This window comes from Electrophorus electricus, chromosome 8 (genome assembly GCF_041902795.1).
Source record: "Electrophorus electricus isolate QZ-2024a chromosome 8, ASM4190279v1, whole genome shotgun sequence".
NCBI classification, from domain to species: Eukaryota; Metazoa; Chordata; class Actinopteri; order Gymnotiformes; family Gymnotidae; genus Electrophorus; species Electrophorus electricus.
In genome coordinates, this window is record NC_137504.1 from 33,295,001 (window position 1) to 33,319,000 (window position 24,000).

The following is a 24,000-nucleotide window of genomic DNA, read 5'->3' on the forward strand; positions in this document are numbered from 1 at the left end:
ATTAGAGTATTTTGAGTTTAGTTATGTAGTTTCTGGTCTTTTTAGGTTTGGTGTTTGGCTGTAGTTTAAGTGTAGCTAGGGTTGCCATGTTGTTGCCAAAGGTAGTGTGTGTTTCAGCTGCTTTTAACATCTCCATGGCAACCAGCGGACATTATAGGTCTAAACAGGCAGATATGTTTTTCCTTTAATTGAATCGTTAATTATTGATTATCATAAATGATCACTAAATCAGTTTGCCGTGCTTCTGATCTCTCCCCAGCTGGGAGGAAAGGTGAAAGGTTAGGCTGAGGGTCAGTGAGGCGAACAGCGAAGTCTTGAGGGGACTAAGCATCACAGGAAAACGTGAGAATTCTAATAACAACAACAAAGAAAATACAACTCCCACAATCCTTCACTTAATCACATCACAGCCAATCACTGGTCACTCATCCCACGTAAACCAGTTGCTGGCCTTTCCCTTTCTGTGCATCTTAAAATTTAAAGCACACACACACACACACACACACATCACTGAACTTACAGGCACTCTTTTCTAGCTCCTGTGCTTGCTGGTAGTCACCCTGTACTTAGCCAGTCCTGCACAGTAAGTCTGCCTGCCGTCTTTACTGATTGGCTCTCGTTAGTGCTTCTCCTACGTGATTGGCTCCAGGATGTGGGCCTGGGTTTCTAAGATGGCTGCCTGATCCATGGCAAAGGGAGTCTAGTCCGTTATGACATCAGGACTGCATGTTGCTCACATATGCACCTGCCTGGAACCCTGCAATGCATGATGGGAGTAATTCAACTTTTCACAGCAAATGTACTGCATTTTTATTGCGAATATTTTGAGCATTTAAAGAAAATATACTGCACTATAGTGCCCTTTTTACTGCTCAGTCGAACTACACACATGACTTATTTGTTAAAACTTTCCATGGCTCTGCACTTCCAACCACAGAGGCACTAATTCAGTATGAAGTCAAACTACTGCCTTCTTAACTGATAGAACCCAGTGTGATGGAGTCAGCGTGTGGTGTTCTGCTGACCCGATGAAGGTAGACATTTATATGTCAGATGTGTGTGCGTGTGTGTGTGAGTGTGTGTGTGTGCGTGTGTGTGCGTGGGTGAGTGTGTGCATGAGTGTGCATGTGTGAGTGTGTGTGTGTGTGAGTGTGAGTGTGTGTGTGTATTAGTGTGTGTGTATTAGTTGTGTGTGTGTGTGTGTATTAGTGTGAGTGTGTGCGTGTGTGTGTGTGTGCGTGTGCATGAGTGTGCATGTGTGAGTGTGTGTGTGTATTAGTGTGTGTGTGTGTGTGTGTGTGTATTAGTGTGAGTGTGTGCGTGTGTGTGTGTGCGTGTGTGTATTAGTGTGAGTGTGTGCGTGCGTGTGTGTGCGTGGGTGAGCGTGTGTGTGTGCGTGGGTGAGCGTGTGTGTGTGCGTGGGTGTGCGTGTGCGTGGCTTCTCGGTGGAGCGTCTTCTGCAGGAGAGATGAGTTATTCAGAGCATCCCAGGTTAAAGTCTCTCTAAGCCCAGTTGCACTTTCAGGTTTTTACTGTGTGCACTATCGACATTTTCCCTAAACAAGTTGTTTAAATTACTGTGACTTAAGGTGAACTGTTTTTTATGTCATATCTTCATGTCAGTTTGTAAAATGTTATGCTGTTGATCAGCTGCTTTTAGAATTAGCAGTCGACGGTGCATATACTATAGTATATAGTGTATACATATATATCTATAAATATAGATTTAACAAATGTTACATGTAGTCATTACAGTAAGCAGGACGTCTGTAGTCATGTGAGAAGTCCTCAGAAGGGCAGAGTGACGTCTCCGCTGGCAGACATCGTGAGCTACATCTGATTCCCTGAAGCTTCCATCAGCTTCACCTGACCTGAGCTGAGCTGTGGTGTGACTCAGAATTAACCTCAGAATTACTCCCACTTGGAGCAGGGTTAATATCTTCGTCTTTTTGTTTAGTTTTTTGTTGTTGTTGATACATGTTTTTGTTAAAGGTTTGCCAATTTATTTATCCATGATCTCAGCTGACTATAATCTTACCTGTTGTAATGTTGATTTATATTTATTAATAAGTGTAATTATATTTGTATATAATTTTGATCATGCTTATATTTAGGATTCTGACAGGGTCGTTTGGCCTCCGAGAAGTGTAGTTGTGTACTGCATATAATCTTATTCTGGTGGCGAGATCAAAAAGTAAACATTAGTTGCATTATAAGTGCCTTACGTTAATTATTTTGATACAATTATTTAGTCATAAACTACTAATATCAGCTGGGTAATAATAATCTCTGATGTTTGTAAATGCAGTGAGGTGATATTTATGTAGCACTGATTTATGTAGCACTGAGTGACAAATCTTCCTTAAAAGCATGTTCATTTGAAGCGCCAGCCCACAGTCTAAATAAACGGGTTACAATCTTTTAAACAACTTCATAATGAATCACTGGAGTTTGGACACAGACCCCAGTCTGGATTTGTCCCCAGAGGCTTAAGTGTTGAACAAGTGACATAACAGACTCCTGTTTGGAGTACTTAGGTGTTGGAATCCCACAGGTGCAAGCCATCAGGTCCTGGAGTCCAGCAGACCATCAGGTCATGGAGTTCAGCGGACCAACATCGGCTCCTGGACCTCATTGGCTGCCTGAAGGCCTGGTTGACAATTTTGGCACACTGTGACAGGCAGTCAGCCTGTAATACTCCGGATGTGAGCTGTGAGTCATTACTTAGCTTCGTTAATCTTGAAAGCAGAGTCAAGAGTGTAGAGTTGTACAGACCGTGGGTCCACCATTACACTGCCACGCTGACCTACATGCATTTGGGCTCACGGACGCTCAGGAGTCTGGAGACCACAGCACTGCTCCCACAGTGTGGTACATCTGCTGGTGTTGAATTACAGACTGTCATCATTAATCCCAAGGGAAATAATCTGAGTTATCCAGCAGACCTGTTGACATAATTTAACATCTTACAAATCAAAACCCCCTACAGGCATCAGCCAACTGTGCAAGACACAGTGATTGGGTCTGAGGAGAGTCTGTTAGCATGAAGAATGTACAGTCAATGCATTTAGCCAAAGAGCAGTTCTCCATGGCCAAGCCGGTCCCTGGTGACCCGGCCCAGAGCGTACCAGAGTGGTGCTGTGCTGGGGGGAGCTGCTCTAGCTCGAATGCATGCACACGCTCGAGGTTTGGGCTTCTGGGCGGTGGGGGTCCGGTTCTGGCCTGCATCCCTCACCCTCTAAATCCTGCTTTCTGTCTCTTAGTCCAGGAAGGGTTCTGGACAGGGCCAGTCCAGCTTCCTCCAACCTCAGCTCAAGATGCACCTGCCAGATTTATTTTCGTTCTGTGTTTGTTTTTAAACAATAACCAAAAACTGATATTCATCTCTCCTAGTTTTTTCTTTTGTTCTGTGCTCCCTTTTGGCTTTGTTACTATGGTTACCGTGTGACCAATCTCTCTCTCTCTCTCTCTGCCTCTGTCGGAACAGTGAGTGCCGATTACTCAAAGCGTTTACAGTAGGTCCTGATACTGTCAGGTAGCACTTCCAGGTCAAAGGTAACACCTGTGCTAGCACTGCTTGCCTGTTCCTTGCTCTCTCTCTCTCTCTCTCTTGCTTTTTTTTTTCTTCTTCTCTGTTTTCTGTTCTCTCACTCACTGTAAAGTAACCAGTCCAGGTATCAGTATCGCTTTGGTATAGAGCTCTAAGTGTTAAGTATGAATAACATAAAATAACATAATTCTGCGATGTTATTTATGTTATTTCCCTCGTGAAGAACTCCTGTAAACCTTGCAGTATTGAAACTCAGTGAGCAAGGCATCTTAGACAAGCTGAAAAACAAGTGGTGGTACGATAAAGGGGAGTGTGGGACCAAGGACTCGGCGAGCAAGGTCAGTGTCCCGGGGTCAGCGGCCTGCCGCACACCCTTAGGCTTCACGCTTCAGCCTAGCCCATCGCAACTGATTCCAGTTCAGATCCGGCGCTTAGAATAAGGCCCGGGCGCCGGAGACACCCCCTGCCTGTCCGCCCCGCACGCCCACCTAACGCTGCATGCTTGGGACGCGCTGATAAGTGCTAGCGGCTAAGTGCTCACATCGATTTAGCGGCGATAAGAGTGGACATCTAAGCGTGTGGGTGCTGTGACACGCTTTAGCGTTCAAACACCTATTATGCATTTTGTAAGTATTTCATGAATAAGTATTTCGGTAGAGTAAGTGATTTAGTACTTCGTTAGACAATATGATTGTGTTTTGTCAGCCGTTAAGCAGTTTTTGTGTTTGATCAGCATATGGCAATAATGTTAAGTTTCTGTAGAATATATATAAGCAATTTAGTGTTTATCTGGATATTTAAGTATTTTAGTCGAATCAAAGTGTTTTGACAGTGTTTTACTAGTAATAAACTTGTTAGAGTAATGGATTTGTTAGAACTTTTTAACAGTTTAAGTTTTAAGTTGTAGAGCCAGTCTTAAGGTTGAGCTCTGCTGCTGCGCTAACCAGTCTGAACACACGGAAACACGTTAGTGGCACTGAAACACGTTACTGACACATGTTACTTACACGCTGAAACATGTTAGTGGCACTGAAACACGTTACTCACACGCTGAAACACGTGACTGACAACTGAAACATGTTACACGCTGAAACAAGTTACTGACACTGAAACATGTTACACGCTGAAACACGTTAGTGGCACTGAAACAGGTTACACGCTGAAACACGTTACTGACACTGACATGTTACATGCTGAAACACGTTACTGACATGTTACTTACACGATGAAACATGTTAGTGGCACTGAAACACGTTACTTACACACTGAAACACGTTACTCACATGCTGAAACACGTTACTGACACTGAAACATGTTACACGCTGAAACACGTTACTGACACTGAAACATGTTACACGCTGAAATACGTTAGTGGCACTGAAACATGTTACACTCTGAAACACGTTACTAACACTGAAACATGTTACTTACACACTGAAACACGTTACTGACACATGTTACATGCTGAAACACGTCAGTGGCACTGAAACATGTTACACTCTGAAACACGTTACTAACGCTGAAACATGTTACTTACACACTGAAACACGTTACTGACACTGACACATGTTACATGCTGAAACACGTCAGTGGCACTGAAACATGTTACTTACATACTGAAACACGTTAGTGGCACTGAAACACGTTTCTCACACACTGTAACATGTTACTTACACAGTGAAACACGCATGTGCCTACTGACACAATGAAATGTTACTCACACACTAAAACATGTTACTGACACACTAAAACATGATACTCACACACTGAAACTTGTTACTGGCACACTAAACATGTTACTGACACACTGAAACATTAATGACTGTCTACTGTATCCAGCACAACTATATACGGCCCAACCCTAACAACAGGGCTGCAACATTGCCGTCTCTGTTCCCATGCCGACCACTAACATGGGATGAAAACCGTTAATGGTCTCATGCCAAACAGCGTGTTTGTGTGTGTGTGAGGCAGGTTGCCACAGCATCAGAACAGTGTGTGTGTGTGTGTGTGTGTGTGTGTGCGTGTGCGTGTGTGTGCGTGTGTGTGTGTGTGCGTGTGCCTGTGTGTGTGCGCATGTGCCTGTGTGTGTGTCAGTGTTTTGTCTTGAGGCTTGTCTGCGTTTGACATGTGACGCTGCTTTGTCAGTCAGCTGAACATGGTGGTGTCTTTCAGTGAGTTTTGAGAGCTGTGAAGTTTGCAGAAGTAGTTCAGAGAGGGGAATTATCATAGTAACATTAATCTTCATCACCCTCCTCTTCCTCCTGGTCACCTGAAGAAACCAAGGAAAATGTGTTTGCATGATCGCTCTACTGCGTTTGTTGTACTGTGTCCACTAGTAACTGCTCAGTGATGCCTCTGATGTTGTGTGTCTTAAGTGTATGTGTTTGTTGTTGTGTTTTCTGTGTGTGTGTGTGTGTGTGTGTGTGTGTGTGCGTGTGCTTGTGCGTGTGTGTGCGTGCGTGTGTGTGCGTGTGTGTGTGCATGCATGTATGCTTTTGTTTGTGTGTGTGTGTGTATGTGTGCGTGTGTGTGTGTGTGTGCGTGTGTGTGTGTGTGTGTGTGTGTGTGTGTGTGTGTGCACTTGTTCCCAGGGCTCCTCTGTGTCTCTGGCCAGTGCAGTGATTAAAGGTTTAAAGAGAGGGGACTCTCTTGTCTAACCCTGAGTGCTTAACCCAGGATACTTAAACACAACCCTGCCATCTAAACACACCCCACCGGACTAGTTCAGATTAAACACACCCCACCGGGCTAGTTCAGATTAAACACACCGCACCGGACCATTTCAGACTAAACATACCCCACCGGACCAGTTCAGTCTAAAAACACCGCACCAGACCAGTTCAGACTAAATACACCCCACCAGACCAGTTCAGACCCTGCTTTCTAAACACAGTCTACCAAACCATTTAAGTCTAAACACACCTCACCAAAACAGTTCAGACTAAACATACTCCACCAGACCAGTTCAGACTAAACACATCCCACTGGTGACTCTGGACTGCAGGGTAAAGAAACATCTGTAAATGCAACATCTGGATGAATTGTGATTTAAGTATCCCGGTGTTAACTGGGTCCATGCTACCGCTGACCTGTAAACCTCACACCACACACACTCACGTTCTCCTCAGTCTGTCCAGTTTTTCTGTCCCTGTTTGTGTGTGTGTGTGTGAAAAAGCATGCATGGGAATGCATGAGATGGTATGAATGTTTCCCTAGTGCATGCACCCCTGAGTGTTGCCTTCCTTTATAAACATGGAGCGTATGCTCCTATAGTGTCTCTCCTTTACAGCATGTGTGGCGCGTGATTGCGTCTCTCTGCTCCACAGGATAAGACCAGTGCTCTGAGCCTCAGTAACGTGGCAGGCGTTTTCTACATCCTGGTGGGCGGTCTCGGTTTGGCCATGACGGTGGCACTGGTCGAGTTCTGCTACAAGTCCCACCAGGAGACCAAGCTGCTCAGACTAGCCAAGAGCGCTCACAACTACCAGCCTGCCCCTGCCAACGCCACCTACCGCCAGGGCTACAATGTCTACGGCACAGAGAGCGTCAAAATCTAGCCCAGCAGTGCGTATCCAAGCCCTCCCCTCCAGCAGGGGCACTATTACGGTGCTAGATACCTAAACTCACTCGCCACAGTTATGTCACACAGTGGTTACAAACTGAATCACTATCTCCACTGTCACAGCTCCACAACATCTTCACAGAAAACCCAACTAGACTTCCACATAGATGTTAGGTAACTATTCAGCATGTTAGGTCATTAATGAGCGTGTAAGCTAATTAATGAATATGTAAGAGAATTAATGAATATGTAATATAGTTGATGAATATTAATAAGTTACACAATTACTTAGTTACAAAGGGGGTGTTAAATTTGGTTCTTTTTGATGGCTGTATTTTTTTTTGAACCTTCTGTGAACGGGTTCACAGTTTTAAAGCAAACAGGTTTTCCCCGGGGCAACAGCACTGATCTAACGCGCGGTTTCCGTTCAGTCCATGTTGACTTTACACTACGCCACATTCCAGCTTCATTGATAGGAAGCTTTATACAAAACAAAATGAGGAATAGAGACATCGCTTATGAAATCTGTTACACATTATTATTTTTTAAATGTATTCTACATTATTTATTCTACATACTGTACATAGAGACATTTTAAAAGAATGATGAACTTGTTTTCAACAAAACATATTTAAAAATAAAATGGCACTTTTAACCGTTGAGTTTATTTGTTAATTGAATTATTTCAGTCTAAGTAATTTGGCCTTCCCCTCTTAAAATCATCTCCATGTGTTTCCAGATGCAAGCCTGTCTGATGACATCACTGAAGGCAGTGATGTCACTGGTGCATGCATGGGGGACCAGATTCTCAGTGACTCTGAATTTAATGGGACACACCCAAGTGGCATCCCTCACCAATCCACCCAACAGACTCCAGTCCCAACCCCTTCCCTTGGTTTCATTGTAACCATGGCGACTGCAGTCTTAGAATCCACAACCCACCGTCTCGCAGTGCCTTACACATGTCTGCACCTTTCCAGAACTTGTCAACAATGAGATAAACAAACAGCCTGTAAACAAGAAATCGGTCCAAAGAGCTAACGAGCATCCGGACAGTTATTAGCCGCGACGCTCACAGAATCAGCCCTGAACTGTCATATCTCACACCGCTTGCAGGTCGTAACGGCCTGGTCTGAGCTTGCTCAGATGTCAGGTTTCTGTGCGCATGCTCATTTCAGTAGGTGTGGTGAGCATTACACTGGCCTCCACAGCTTAGGCTCAGTCAATTGCTCTGCAGGTCACCATGGCGATATGCCTGACCACTTACCGTACATACACAGCAGGAGGGACTCTGCGTTCAGACCACCACGGTCGTGGCTGCTAGGATACGGAGCAGACCAGCTCTTCTCTTCCCACATACTCCCTTGTTCCATCACTCTCTCGCTCCAAACACACATTTGCGTTAAAACCCTCTCTCTCTCGCTCTCTCTCCAGAGAGACAGGCAGTTAGTTCGTCTGTCCAGTGCTTCAGCAGTGTACGGTGGCCATATAGAGTCATTAAAGCTGCCTTTCATAGCAGAAGGTGAGGGCTGTGTGTGTGAATGAGGCTGGTGAGAGACTAACACCTGTGTTTAGCCCTCTGCAGAGCAACACACACACACTGCTTCTCGCACTCACGCTCTGATTTTGCCAATAAGATAAAACATGCAGTAAAACTTACAGACTTAGAGTTACACATTTTATAGTTTATTATTATTATTATTATTATTATTAAAGTTGAATGACTTAAAAAAGACACTGTCATCAGTTAACAAAGGTTAAATATTGTAAACGTGAAAAAACAGCTAAAGTGGATATTTAGTTTTATAAACCTTAAGGAGATAGATTTAACAGATTCATTTGTTGATGTCATTTTCTAAAGACTCCTGACTGCAGATTCTGTTTAACGCTGCATGTAAGTAGAGACCTGCAAGCTTTGTCCTTCACCTGAATCTCTCATCCTCGCTTCTCTCCTCTACCTTTCCTCTCTCCTCTCCTCTCCTCTGTCTCTCCTCTCCTCTTCTCTCCTGTCTCTCCTCTCCTCTCCTCTCTCCTCTGTCTCTCCTCTCCTCCTCTCCTGTCTCTCCTCTCCTCCTCTCCTGTCTCTCTCCTCTCCTCTCTCCTCTGTCTCTCCTCTCCTCTGTCTCTCCTCTCTCCTCTGTCTCTCCTCTCCTGTCTCTCCTCTGTCTCTCCTCTCCTCCTCTCCTGTCTCTCTCCTCTCCTCTCTCCTCTGTCTCTCCTCTCCTCTGTCTCTCCTCTCTCCTCTGTCTCTCCTCTCCTGTCTCTCCTCTCCTCTCTCCTCTGTCTCTCCTCTCCTCCTCTCCTGTCTCTCTCCTCTCCTCTCTCCTGTCTCTCCTCTCCTGTCTCCTCTCTCCTCCTCTCCTGTCTCTCTCCTCTACTCTCTCCTCCTCTCCTGTCTCTCCTCTCTCCTCTCCTCCTCTCCTCTGTCTCTCCTCTCCTCCTCTCCTGTCTCTCTCCTCTTCTCTCTCCTCTCCTCTCTCCTCTGTCTCTCCTCTCCTCCTCCTCTGTCTCTCTCCTCTGTCTCTCCTCTCCTCCTCTCCTGTCTCTTTCCTCTACTCTCTTGCCTCTGTAAAAAAGCAGAAGTTTGCCTCTCTGCATGGACACCTGTAGTGTATTTATTAAACGCTACTGATTTATTTCACTTGATAACGTTTTGTTAATAAAGATTAGACTGAACGCGAGTCTCTTTCTCTTGATTTTTTTTCTGCCTTGCAACACTTTTCTAGCCGTTACTCTATAGCAAATTCATTCAAGTTTACATCAAACATTGACAAAACAGAATGATATGAGATGCTTGAATCACACAGCAACGTAAACGCACTAAAAAACGATGGCTGTGTGTCAAAGGAAACGGCGAGGTGCTTAAATGTTGAGCGCAACTGCGGAAGCGGCACTTCTGCACCTGGCCAGCGCGTGGCGCAGGAGCCGTCTGACACGCTCGCTAGTGTACACATCATACCTGCCTCCGCCTGTGGCACCGGCTCTGCGTCCTGATTGGTGCATTTGGTTGATTGACAGCTTGGTGTGGGCGTGGCACGGAGGGGCCTGGGTGTCTACATGTGACACCCGGCAAGCGTGTTCATACGGTCAGCTAACGGAGAAGCGGTAGCGTGAGAACAGCGCGAGCTTCCGCCAGCACAGTGCCTCGCGCCACCGCGAGCGCCCTTCTACTGTCGGGTTTGTGTTCTGCCTTTTGCACGTGCACCACCACAATGTGTGACTCATCAGACAGCGCGCAGACACTCCCCACCCACGAGCGCCGTACTTGCACATAATTTCAAATAAGTAATCAAATAAATGTTCAAATACATTTTAGAAATAAGCGGTCAGTCTGAGTTTGACAACAGATTTGGGTTTTTTAGCAATATGTAGAATCATAAACTGAACACTAGCTACACTTGAAGTTCTTCAAAGTTCTGTGAAAGCAAAGCCACAGTAAAACAAATTTTTTAAGGTGTAAAAATGCACCACCTGCAAATGCATGTGTGGTGGAACGTGAACAGGACAAGGCCAAACTCAAATCTATACACAGTCAGGACGTAAAGATAAAAATCACTAGTTGGTGTCCTCAGCCAGACAGAGAAGGGCGAGCCCTCCGTCTGATCACTATGGCAACGTGACTTTCTACCTTCAGCCCGAGGCCTCAGGTCCCAGGACTCGCGCTGCTGACCTCTGCACTGTGAAAACACACTGTAATCGCATCTGCTTTCTCCAGCCGATGGCGTCGTAACGTCGTGCACGCAGGACAGAGCAGCTGGAATCACGCCGAGAGTGCACTGTGTGTTTAGTTATGCAGGTGCAACTGCATCAAAGTGCGCGCAGGTCTCAGTCCCTCCACGAGATGGCGCTGTGTCGGTATAAATGCGCCCAGAGAGACGCCTCTTCATTCTGGCACGCGCAAGGCTCTCTGGGCGACGACCGCACTTTCCTGTGGCTGCAGCGAGACTCGTGCAATGCGATGTGACTGAGGATGAGTCCTGCCACTGCTAGGGCACGCGAGGCAAACAGGCGAGCCAGGGGAACGCGCCAGCTCGGCAATAACTCCAAACGCACGCGACATTCGCGCGACTTGTCCGAGTAGGTCGAGGACTTGTCTCGTCCAGCGCTGTCTGTCTTGTTTCCGTCTTTCTTGCTTTTTGTTTTTTGGTTGTTGTTTTTTTGCTTTTATTCGGTGCCCGGTTGTAAGATCACGCGTGTCCTCCCGGTTGCTTAGTAACGCGCGTGGCAGTGGGCGCTCCTGACCTTGCGTCCGCGACCGCGCAGCGCGCGCTTGCTTAAAATAGACCCCCGGCGAGATCGACGTTAATTGAAAATAATAATAATAAAAACAAACAAACAAAAAAAAACGTCAGGATAAAACGGTACAGAGCTGCACGCGGGGGGCACGCGGAGAAGAGCGACCGATGGTGGACAGAAGGATGAGGTGCAGGACTCGCGCGACGCAGAGTCGGTTCACACCGGGAGCTCGGCTGAGAGGTTCGGCAGGTAAGCCCGCACGCTCTTGTGTATGTGTATGTGCGCCCGTAGCCCGGGCAGCGCAGCCCTTACCGTGGAAGGCGCGCGTGTCTCGGTGTAGCGATGCGCTGGTGCCGCTGCACTGGGCACACGCGTCTTCATGGAACAATGGCACGAACTGAACGAATCCGCCGCAGAGCGCGCGTTTGGCCACCCTGCGCGAGGTGCACGGAATTGGTCTCCATCGCTGAAAGATTTCAGCACCTTATTAAGACGTTTTCTCTTGCTGGGTTTTCATGGAAACCGACCGCCTTATTGAACATGTGCAGCCATCCAGCCAGCCAGCGAAGGCGCTCGCACACTCACCTGGGCTAGTTTATGCATCAGATGGGACTTAGTTACGTGGTTGTTGCATTCGTGTGGATGTGAATTATTCACCATTACAGGAGGCCCGATGAGTGCGCTCTCAGTAGCACATTAGCACGAGGGACACAGCCCACATAGTCTGCGTGTCTGCGTGCAGATTACGATACTGAGTGAACATAATCTGTCGAGAAATCTAGTATAGCTGTGCATCTCTCTCTCTCTCTCTCTCTCTCTCTCTCTCTCTCGCTGTCTGGGTTTGTGGGTGTAAGAGAGCGCGCGGAAGTGCGAGCGCCGTTCACCTGTTGTGTATACCGGATGACCCATTAAGTCCGTGCGCGCAGCCCGTATCAACGCCTGCGCGAGGTGAACCATTCAGGCACGCACGCGGAGGAATGAAAAGAAGCGAGAAACCCCGCGTGTCTCGGAGTCGTCATGGTGATTTTGCCATCTGTTGGTTTGGCTGGCTCAGAGCGAGCGCGCGCGCGGCCGCTGCATACTTATTCATACCAATTATACGCCACCTCGCTGCCTTCTGAAATGATTTATATGAATTCGCTCAACTTCGCTATTTGGAAGGCACGCACGCGAGGCACTGAGCGGAGTCTCTGTTTCCATAATGAGATACCTCCGCATAGTTTATCATCCGCGCGCCACCCGACACTGCGCCGCGCAGCTACGGAGGAGGAAGGCGAAGGCATTGGTATTCATGTCTCGTGCAGTAGTCTCTCTCACCGTCCTCGCCGTTAGTCCCTGGAACACGCACGCGCACACACCCACACACGCGCGCGCGCGCGCGCTCTCTCTTTCTCCTGGTGAATGTGGACTTTTATAGACATGCTAAACCTGTGCGTTCTTTTAACTATTAGCCTGTTATGAAGAGCCAATTTAAAGACGGCACAGATAGCTGGAGCCCAGCACGAGAGCTTCAAGGTTAAATAACACGGAACATGCCGTGAAAGATATTTATATATATATATATATATATATATTACACAAGACAGTTTCTTTTATCAAATTTGAAAAAGGCCACTAAAAAGCAGAACATACCATCTATCAGATGGGAATTGTACTAGTAACCCTAGTAACAGTCATGTGCCTGTTCTCCTTCAGGGCTGAAATGTGTATCATCTCAGTTCAGACTCTCTCATACTCATCACAGCAGACACAAGCAGGCATTCGGGGTCAGAGGTTAAGAGGTGGCGCAATAGTGGGGTTATGGGTGTTTTGTGGTAGGGGTGTAGTAATGGACTGAGGTTATGTGCATTATGGTTTTGGTGTTTTAGGATAAGAGACTGGGTTTAGGGTTAGGAGTTAGGGCAGTTAGATTATGGTTAGGTTATCAGGATTAAGAGTTAGGTGGGTAGTATTAACCTCTGGATTCTAGCAGCCTGTTATCACAGTGCAGTGACTGTGTTCAGCACCACGGATAGCGACACACACAAACCCACCCAGAGAGATGTGGTTTACACCTGCACAGAGACAGTGAACCAGTGACAATCATACACTAACTGATACTTCAGAACAAAATACAGAGTGCAGTTTAGATAGGATTACGACCCTGTGAGGTGAATCCTCCTGGCTGTGGTCATTAACACCACAGCCTGTGTGTAATAGGTAGTTTACCCACATTGTAAGCCTGAGTAAATCTATTCTGACCAGAGCATGTCTTTAAATTACAAATCACCTGTTACAACATTTAACTGTCACTGGTGTTGGAAACCTGAGGCAGATGATCTTTCATCCGTATCTGGCTGCGTGTCGAAGCCACACCACATGTGGTTCTGGGGTGGTTACAGTAAGAGTCAGTGAAGTGTGTTTGGTCATACACACATGCGCGCACACACACACGCACGCACGCATTGATTTCAGATTAAAAAGGCATGTGCTGAACACACACCTAAAACCACATGTGTGTCAGCTGAAACCGCTCTGACCGCATCTCAGGAGACAACAGTGTGTGCGTGTGTGTGGGGGGATATGAGAGAAAGCCTCTGATGTAGGAATAGGAGAGGTGGATGTATGAATAATGGTGTAGGAGTTTTCAGGTGGAGGTGTAGGAGATGTAGGAGTAGGAGAGGTGGATGTATGAATAATGGTGTAGGAGTTTTCAGGTGGAGGTGCCTGTTTGGAGCTGTTTGTGTGTGTTCCCCTGTTTGTGCTGCTTTGTTTGTTTGTCACTGAGCCATCCACATAGCGTCAGGTTTTACTGATCTGCCTTTGGAATTGCAGTGTATTCTGGGTAAACAATGTAGGAATCACTGTTCTTTTATGCACAACTTCCCCACTTCAGGGGAGAACCGGTAATTGGACAAATTTACATAATCTTCAATAAAACCGAATGTATAATTAGTTGCGAATCCTTTGCAGTCGGTGACTGCCTGGAGTCTGGGACATGCAGGCAGCGCCAGACGCTGGGTGTGTTTCCCCAGGAAACTCTGCCAGGTCTGTAACGCAGACAGTTTCTCTTCCTGCTTTTTTCAGTACTTACTTCCTTCAGACTGTTCTTCAGTATGCCTGGAGGTTGGAGGTGTCTGGGTGGGTGTGAACCATGAAGAGCTTGGAGGTGTTTTTGTATGAACTGTAAGCCTTTCAGTTCTTAAGGTTGGAGGTATTTGGGTGGTTGTGAGCAGTGACATACGTGTGGATATACATGTTCTGGTCATGTCTGGGATTGATTTGGACATACGTGTTCTGACCATGTTGTAACGATGAGGAGGCAGAGCAGGATGCAGGGATGAGTTGAGTAAAAAAGATACATACGTTTATTAGCACACGACGTAAAGACGACGTAGCTCGCAGGCTATCAGGGTTAAACATCGACAACATCCACGACTAGACAAGAGACTTATATACGCACAAGATAATGACACAGAACAAGGATCAGGTGAGAATCACGAGAGGGCGTGACCATGAAAAAAACACACACATACACACACACACACACACACAAGTGGGAGGGGCCGTATCGTGACACATGTCTGGGATTGATTTGGACATACGTGTTCTGGTTATGTCTGGGATTGAGGATTTGGGATTTAGTCCAGTTTAGTGACATACACACTTCTTTCTTGAGAAACAGATGCGATAGACATCAGAAGGAATTATTACCACTTCTAAAATAAGCTCTGAACCTCTTGGCGTCTCTAGTACATGATCCAGTGGTGTAGTGACACACCGATGTCTCCGTGCAGTATGACAGGTTGATCTGTGAAGGGTCATAACTGTAAAGGATTGTATTATGCAGATGAAAATGTGCACAAATTAAAGACAAAAAGCTTTGAACTCAGAGTAACTGTAGCACTGTAAGCACAGTGTCCCATACCAAAAACAAGCAAAATAAAATTCCAAATACTTCACAGCACCTTACCCCACCCAGATACACACACACACCACACGCTTGACTGCGCACATCAAGCATTTCATTATTCACACACACACCCACACATATATTCCAGTTAGGGTTAGGGATAGAGCTGATAAAGTGTGTGTGTGTGTGTGTGTGTGTGTGATAGATAGGGTGTTTTTTTGGCTTGTTCTCTGTCGTACAGTATCAGTTGGCTCATCATGGGATCAATCCTATCTGTGTGGACCCCCCCACACACACACACACATTTACACTGTGGTAATGTTCTTTAACCCCAGAGCATCAGTGCTACAGTTAGCACACTTTACACTTGCCTTATTCCATTTATGGTGTTTATATGTTTAGACAAATCAGCGTTTTGATTGAAGCAGCTGTATTTAAACTCCACATGGTGTCTAGTCTGTTTGTCTGCACTGACACACGCACTCAGGGTCCTGTCTTAGGCCATCACAGTAAACCGCCCACAACTTCTGAACATAATCAGATTTTGTATTTACACTCAACCTTTGTTTGCCGTAGCCTTTGGAAATGGTTTAAATAACAAAGCTCCATTTTCCAACTGCGGACCTCTTGGGGTTATTTTACCAGTCCCAACGATGCCACACCCACCAGAGTGGCACTGCTTTCTGTGTGGGTGGGATAGCATGACCCCACCCCCTGTCATTCACTGTGGCACTAGCCAGCTGTGGACATCCGGGTGTGTTGCTGGTAGTCAGCACTCTGGAAAGACATGGTACTGGGAGTCAGCACTCCGGAATGATGCGGTGTTAGGAGTCAGCACTCCGGAAAGACGTAGTGCTGGGAGACATACCTGTTTGAGGAAGCAGGTGCTCGCTATACTGTCCATGGTTGGGAAGTTGTGTGACAAGGTGGGAATTGGCATAATGACTAAATAAGGAGAAAAAATGGGATATAACTGGAAAAACCTTGCAGGAACATGACAACGAGTTGAACAGCTTTTCACGAAAACATGGTCACATGCATCTCATTAATCTCACGTGCATCTCACATGCAGCCTATGTGCATCTCACGTGCACCTCATGCGCATCTCACGTGCATGTCACACACTTGTCCTGTTCACGTCTTGAGTCTTGCTTGGACACAATTGGCCAACCTCCTGTGGCTCCAGATGTGCTGCCCCTGGGAACCATGTTCTGTTAACTGGGAAGTGCATCCCAACATCTGGGATGCATATTCCAACATCTGGGATGCATATCCCAACATCTGGGACACATTTTCCAACATCCGGGAAGCATATTCCAACACCTGAGAAGCATATCCCTACATCTGTGAAGCATCTCCCAACATCTGGGATGTGTGTCCTGATGTATCCGCGTAACCGCATTAGGTTGCTCTCACGGTTTGGAGTTTGTTGGCATCGTCTTTTCTGCCAGTTCAATTTGTTGCTACTTGGACAAGTGTGTGAAGCTGCTGGTTCACCTTGGTGGGCAATCAGTGGGCTCCTGGAGGAGGGTCATCTGTGAATCTACTCGGGCTAACGGTGTTATTATTATCACATGGCCTGTGTGCTGGTTTGTATGGGGCAGACTGGTTGTGTGTGCTAGTTTGTATGGGGCAGACTGGTTGTGTGTGCTGGTTTGTGTGGGGCAGACTGGTTGTGTGTGCTGGTTTGTGTGGGGCAGACTGGTTGTGTGTGCTGGTTTGTATGGGGCAGACTGGTTGTGTGTGCCGGTTTGTATGGGGTAGATTGGTTGTGTGTGCCGGTTTGTATGGGGCAGACTGGTTGTGTGTGCCGGTTTGTATGGGGCAGATTGGTTGTGTGTGCTGGTTTGTATGGGGCAGACTGGTTGTGTGTGCTGGTTTGTATAAGGCAGACTGGTTGTGTGTGCTGGTTTGTATGGGGCAGACTGGTTGTGTGTGCTGGTTTGTATGGGGCAGACTGGTTGTGTGTGCTGGTTTGTATGGGGAAGATTGGTTGTGTGTGCTGGTTTGTATAAGGCAGACTGGTTGTGTGTGCTGGTTTGTATGGGGCAGACTGGTTGTGTGTGCTGGTTTGTATGGGGCAGACTGGTTGTGTGTTCTGGTTTGTATAAGGCAGACTGGTTGTGTGTGCTGGTTTGTATGGGGTAGACTGGTTTTGTGTGCTGGTTTGTATGGGGCAGACTGGTTGTGTGTGCTGGTTTGTATGGGGCAGACTGGTTGTGTGTGCTGGTTTGTATGGGGCAGACTGGTTGTGTGTGCTGGTTTGTGTGGGGCAGACTGGTTGTGTGTGCTTGTTTGTATGGGGCAGACTGGTTGTGTGTACTGGTTTGTATGGGGTACCTTTATTTTTCTGATACAAACAATTGCAGTTATTTGCAATTATTTTTTATTGATCAAAATTTCAAAAAAGGATAAATGGTACTGGGTGTAAACACACACACACCCACATAAACACACACACACACACACACACACTCTCTCTCTCTCTCTCTCACTCACACACACACACACTCTCTCTCTCTCTCTCTCTCTCTCACACACACACACACACACACACACACACACATATGCCTTATATGTCACTTTTTATGGTACTTTGATCTGGTTTGTTGAGGAAATGCCCCCTTTACTCCACACAGAGGACACTGAGGTTGTCACGGTTACGGTTTCATCATTTCTCTCTTGCCAGTTTTTTGCAAATGCATGCGCCACCTTGAGCTGTTGCAGAGACACCTTGCTGGTCTGCTCCGCCCCCCTTCGCTGTAGCTCCGCCCCTTTAAACCCAGTGGACAGACAGGTGTACATCGGGTTGCTTTAATCCGGTTTAATCCAGATTAGCGTAGCCTTAGCCGTGGAAATTCTACAACATCGTTTATCGACAGTGTATCTGACCATTTATACAAGATGCCCAAGCTCGATCACAACCAATCACAGAAGCCTTGTAGTGATGTCACAACCAATCAAAGAAGCAGGACAAGGCTGCCCCAAGATCTTGGCCTCCAGAGGGCGCTTTAACTCCTGATTGATTATCTGCACCTGGTCCTCATCACCCTCTGTCTTGTACTGAAGCTCCTTGGGTCATTTGCTTCTTTGTGAAATCCGTCTGGCCACTCCCAGCAGGGTGCTGGGTCCTGCGGTTCTGCCTGAATTCTGCCCCGCGGGTTTGATGAGTTTTTTTAGTTCTTGTCAAATGAATCTGCGCTTGACTCAGCATCACTGTGGGGGACGTCCTGACAGTGTGCGGTACGGCGGCACAGAGTGGAGCCGCGCTGCACCGTCTGGTGTGAGGTGGTTGTATCGTTCACTATGGCAATGGAGTGATGCTTTCATCAGCTGCAATGCTTAAATGTCAGAATTGATTGTAACGCTCTATAATAATATTCTATCAAATGTGCACTTAAAATACTTGGGCTATTTCCAAGCATCAAAGTCCAAAACATAAAGCTTGGTTTATTGTTTTTTTGTGTGTGTAGATAGCTCCTAGAGACATATTTGTGTAAACAGTGTATTTGTTTAGTAATAATTCTGCATTGTACTAAAATATATTGGGTTTGAAATCTGAAATTTCATGAATTGTTTCCTAAAGAAAAGTAATGAATTTGAATCGTGAGCTCAGAGATTTAAATACCAGGAGACTATACATAGCACACAGTGCTTGATGTTTCTTCTGTCACTACTGAGCTTGTGTGTGTGTGTGTGTGTGTGTGTGTTTAGGTGTGTATCGACTGTGATGGTGCTTGCACTGTGAGAGCACACCCAACTTTACCAGCACGTGCACTGACCAATGGCAACATCTCCACAAAAAGCACCAGGCTGAGGACCAGAGCATCTGTGTGAGAGTGTGTGTGCGCGTGTGTGCGTGCGCATGCGTGTGTGAATGAGTGTGTGCATGTGGGCTGAAGAAAGTGTGGTGGAGAGAGATTAATAGACTAATTTGTGGAAAGCCTGTGTATGTGTGTGTGAGGAAACCCTCCCGTTTATTGCTGTGTGTGTATGTGTGTGTGTGTGAAAGGGGAGTTGGTGTGTGTGTGTGGGTGAGCTAAGAGACCATGTGGCACACACAGACAACAGGTCACCCGTGGCACACGCACCTGCTCTGGCGACCTCTGACCTTTGCCCTGTGCAGGCTGTGTGTGTGGTTGCTGTGGTCAGTCTCCACAGTGACGGCCCTCACCTACCAGCCCACGGTGAACACAGCCCTGGGGCGTCTACGAGGCATGCGGCTGGCGGTGCCAGCCGAGGGGCTGGGCCCTGTGGACCAGTACCTGGGCGTGCCCTACGCGGCTCCGCCCATCGGTGAGAAGCGCTTCATGCCCCCAGATGCCCCCTCGGCTTGGTCGGGCGTGCGGAATGCCACGCGCTTCCCCCCCGTCTGCCCACAGAACATCCGCAACGCTGTGCCCGATATCATGATGCCCATCTGGGCGACCTACAACCTCGACACCGTGGCAACGTACCTGCAGGAGCAGAGCGAAGACTGTCTGTACCTCAACATCTACATCCCCACGCAGAGTGGTGAGAATACGCACGCACGCGCGCACGCACACACATACACACACACACACATACTACTATAAGTATTCATACACATAGACTATAACTCTACATACACATAGACTATAACTATACACACACATAGACTATAACTATACACACACATAGACTATAACTATACATACACATAGACTATAACTATACACACACATAGACTATAACTATGCATACACATAGACTATAACTCTACATACACATAGACTATAACTATACACACACATAGACTATAACTATACATACACATAGACTATAACTATACACACACATAGACTGTAACTATACATACACATAGACTGTAACTGTACATACACATAGACTGTAACTATACACACACATAGACTATAACTCTACATACACATAGACTATAACTATACACACACAGACTATAACTATACACACACATAGACTAACTATACATACACATAGGCTATAACTATACATACACATAGACTATAACTATACATACACATAGGCTATAACTATACATACACATAGACTATAACTATACATACACATAGACTATAACTATACACACACATAGACTATAACTATACACACACATAGACTATAACTATACATACACATAGACTATAACTATACACACACATAGACTATAACTATACATACACATAGACTATAACTACATACACATAGACTATAACTATACATACACATAGACTATAACTATACACACACATAGACTATAACTATACACACACATAGACTATAACTACATACACATAGACTATAACTATACACACACATAGACTATAACTACATACACATAGACTATAACTACATACACATAGACTATAACTATACACACACATAGACTATAACTACATACACATAGACTATAACTATACACACACATAGACTATAACTATACACACACATAGACTATAACTATACATACACATAGACTATAACTATACACACACATAGACTATAACTATACACACACATAGACTATAACTATACATACACATAGACTATAACTACATACACATAGACTATAACTATACACACACATAGACTATAACTACATACACATAGACTATAACTATACACACACATAGACTATAACTATACACACACATAGACTATAACTATACACACACATAGACTATAACTACATACACATAGACTATAACTACATACACATAGACTATAACTATACACACACATAGACTATAACTACATACACATAGACTATAACTACATACACATAGACTATAACATGTACAGTTCTATTACTTTCTCTTGCTCAAATGCATGGTTATCCTTTATCTCTCTCTCCTCTCTCTCTCTCCCACTCCCTCTCTCTCTCTTTTTCTCTCTCCCTGCAGGCACTAAGAGAACAGGCGAAGACTCAGCCGATGACGGTATTTCCTGTTTTTATCTTTTGTCTTTAGAAATTCCTTTGTACATTTCTCCCTCGTGAAAGCTTTATTCCTGATCTTATCATCAATCTGTGATTGGTGAAAGGGCTGCACTTTCTGCCCTCGTGCGTCAGCTGACGAGCGTGAAGGCTGTGCGATCTCCTCCGGTCTCCACCCTGTGTTGAATTCCCCACCGACAAGGGCCAAAACAAAATTCGTCTTTGGTTTCATGCCATAAATGAAACATGCTCCATAACTGCAGTTACTATAAACCACACGATAATTTAAGAGTGATCTTTTGCTACTATACATGTAAGACACAGCCAAGCCAAAGTGTTTTTACACAGTCAGGATTTAATAGTCAGGTATGGAAAAATCTTTAATATCTTTAATCTTTTATATGTTCCAATATAGGAAATATATGTTGTTTAGCAATGAGCGGGTAGAGAGTTCTGTTAGGAAACTGTTCAATTAACTACGGTTTAAAGAATACTTTGAGGTTTTCACATCGTATAAAAACCTCCTCAGACACAGACCAGTGTTCTGTTAACCACGCAGGGTGCTCATATTTAATAAGCACTGATGAATCACTTCTATTGAAGTCGTTAAGTCGCTGCCAGACTGGCTCGCCAAAGCACAGCCACACGGCCACACCATTGTTTATCAGCAGCGCCTACAGATTTGCAGTTCATTACCCAGACTCCTTAGCTTGGCAAAGATGACACGGCAGTCACTTCACACCCAGTTTTATGCAAAATGTGTGTGAATTAGAACACTTGTGTAATTGTGTTTTATTTAGATCTTTATTTCTAGGCAAACATGTGAATTAGAGGTGTTGTGTAATCTTTAGGTACTGGTCTATAGGTATAACGTGTGTATTAGAGGTGTTGTGTAATCTTTAGGTACTGGTCTATAGGTATAATGTGTGTATTAGAGGTGTTGTGTAATCTTTAGGTACTGTTGTATAGGTATAATGTGTGTATTAGAGGTGTTGTGTGTATTAGAGGTGTTGTGTAATCTTTAGGTACTGGTCTATAGGTATAATGTGTGTATTAGAGGTGTTGTGTAATCTTTAGGTACTGGTCTATAGGTATAATGTGTGTATTAGAGGTGTTGTGTAATCTTTAGGTACTGTTGTATAGGTATAATGTGTGTATTAGAGGTGTTGTGTGTATTAGGGGTGTTGTGTAATCTTTAGGTACTGGTCTATAGGTATAATGTGTGTATTAGAGGTGTTGTGTAATCTTTAGGTACTGGTCTATAGGTATAACGTGTGTATTAGAGGTGTTGTGTAATCTTTAGGTACTGTTGTATAGGTATAATGTGTGTATTAGAGGTGTTGTGTGTATTAGAGGTGTTGTGTAATCTTTAAGTACTGGTCTATAGGTATAATGCGTGTATTAGAGGTGTTGTGTAATCTTTAGGTACTGGTCTATAGGTATAACGTGTGTATTAGAGATGTTGTGTAATCTTTAGGTACTGGTCTATAGGTATAATGTGTGTATTAGAGGTGTTGTGTGTATTAGAGGTGTTGTGTAATCTTTAGGTACTGGTCTATAGGTATAACGTGTGTATTAGACGTGTTGTGTGTATTAGAGGTGTGTAATCTTTAGGTACTGGTCTATAGGTATAATGTGTGTATTAGGGGTGTTGTGTAATCTTTAGGTACTGGTCTATAGGTATAATGTGTGTATTAGAGGTGTTGTGTAATCTTTAGGTACTGGTCTATAGGTATAACGTGTGTATTAGAGGTGTTGTGTAATCTTTAGGTACTGTTGTATAGGTATAATGTGTGTATTAGAGGTGTTGTGTGTATTAGAGGTGTTGTGTAATCTTTAGGTACTGGTCTATAGGTATAACGTGTGTATTAGACGTGTTGTGTGTATTAGAGGTGTTGTGTAATCTTTAGGTACTGGTCTATAGGTATAATGTGTGTATTAGGGGTGTTGTGTAATCTTTAGGTACTGGTCTATAGGTATAACGTGTGTATTAGAGGTGTTGTGTAATCTTTAGGTCTACACACCCACACCTCAGACACCGTCAGTCCACATAACTGCCACTATTCCTGTGGACTGGCATGGGAGTTTATACATAAGACAAACGTGTGGGGGTTGTGTCTCTTTCTTACCTACCACAGGAGAGTAATGGTGTTCATATATAACTCAGAAATCATTTGGTTTAAAACAATACCATTCATTTGTTGCTATAAACCATATACATGGATATAGGATGTAAAAAAGCAAAATAAAATAAACCCTTCATATAAACCTTCAAAATAAACCTTCATATAAGCTTAGCTACAGTTTTTGTGTATTTCAGTGTAGATGTAAATGCCAATAGTTATCATGTTGTATTTAACTAGCTAGGATAATGTCCAATGTCTTCTCACTAGTGTAAAAGCAATGAAATAAAACCTTTACATGGATACTTTGCGACTTTGCCGCAACCCTAAAACTGTGTGTGTAAAACTGTGTGTGTAAAACTGTGTGTGTAAAACTGTGTGTTGCAAGACAGTGCAGCACATCTTGGCATTTTAGTTACAGTTGCATTTTTAGGCGAGATCTTGTGTTTTATAGTACCAGTCAAAAGTTTGGTTACACCTGACGGAATGTCTGGTTACACCTAATGTAATGCGGTTTTCATAGTCATAAAGTCATTTTTCAGAGGTCCTTCATCAGCTGTGTGTGTGTGCGTGTGTGTGAGTGTGTGTGTGAGTGTGTGTGTGTGTGTGTGTGTGTGTGTGTGAGTGTGTGTGTGAGTGTGTGTGTGTGTGTGTGTGTGTGTGAGTGTGTGTGTGTGTGTGTGTGTGTGTGTGTATGTG

At 45.0% G+C, this 24,000-nt stretch overlaps 2 protein-coding genes across 6 annotated transcripts in view; both read left to right on the forward strand.

Moving 5' to 3' along the window:
- Nucleotides 1-9,796, forward strand: part of gria3a (glutamate receptor, ionotropic, AMPA 3a) — a 56,597-nt gene extending 46,801 nt beyond the window's left edge. For 2 of the 5 annotated variants that reach the window (XM_035527661.2, XM_035527659.2), the window contains exons 15-16: nucleotides 6,880-7,117; nucleotides 7,855-9,796. In XM_035527661.2, coding sequence (XP_035383554.1) covers nucleotides 6,880-7,110 — 231 coding nt within the window. In that variant the 3' untranslated portion in view covers nucleotides 7,111-7,117; nucleotides 7,855-9,796. Of the gene's footprint in view, nucleotides 1-3,773; nucleotides 3,889-6,879; nucleotides 7,118-7,854 lie in introns of those variants that run through there. The other 3 variants (XM_035527660.2, XR_014125171.1, XM_035527662.2) reach the window with 3 other exon arrangements.
- Nucleotides 9,797-9,937: 141 nt separating this feature from the next.
- The window catches only part of nlgn3b (neuroligin 3b), a 30,412-nt gene continuing 16,349 nt past the window's right edge, over nucleotides 9,938-24,000 (forward strand). Inside the window, exons 1-3 of the mRNA XM_081720229.1 lie at nucleotides 9,938-11,600; nucleotides 18,958-19,758; nucleotides 21,147-21,182. Of these exons, the coding sequence (XP_081576355.1) occupies nucleotides 19,293-19,758; nucleotides 21,147-21,182 (502 nt within the window). The 5' untranslated portion in view covers nucleotides 9,938-11,600; nucleotides 18,958-19,292. The remainder of the gene's footprint in view (nucleotides 11,601-18,957; nucleotides 19,759-21,146; nucleotides 21,183-24,000) is intronic.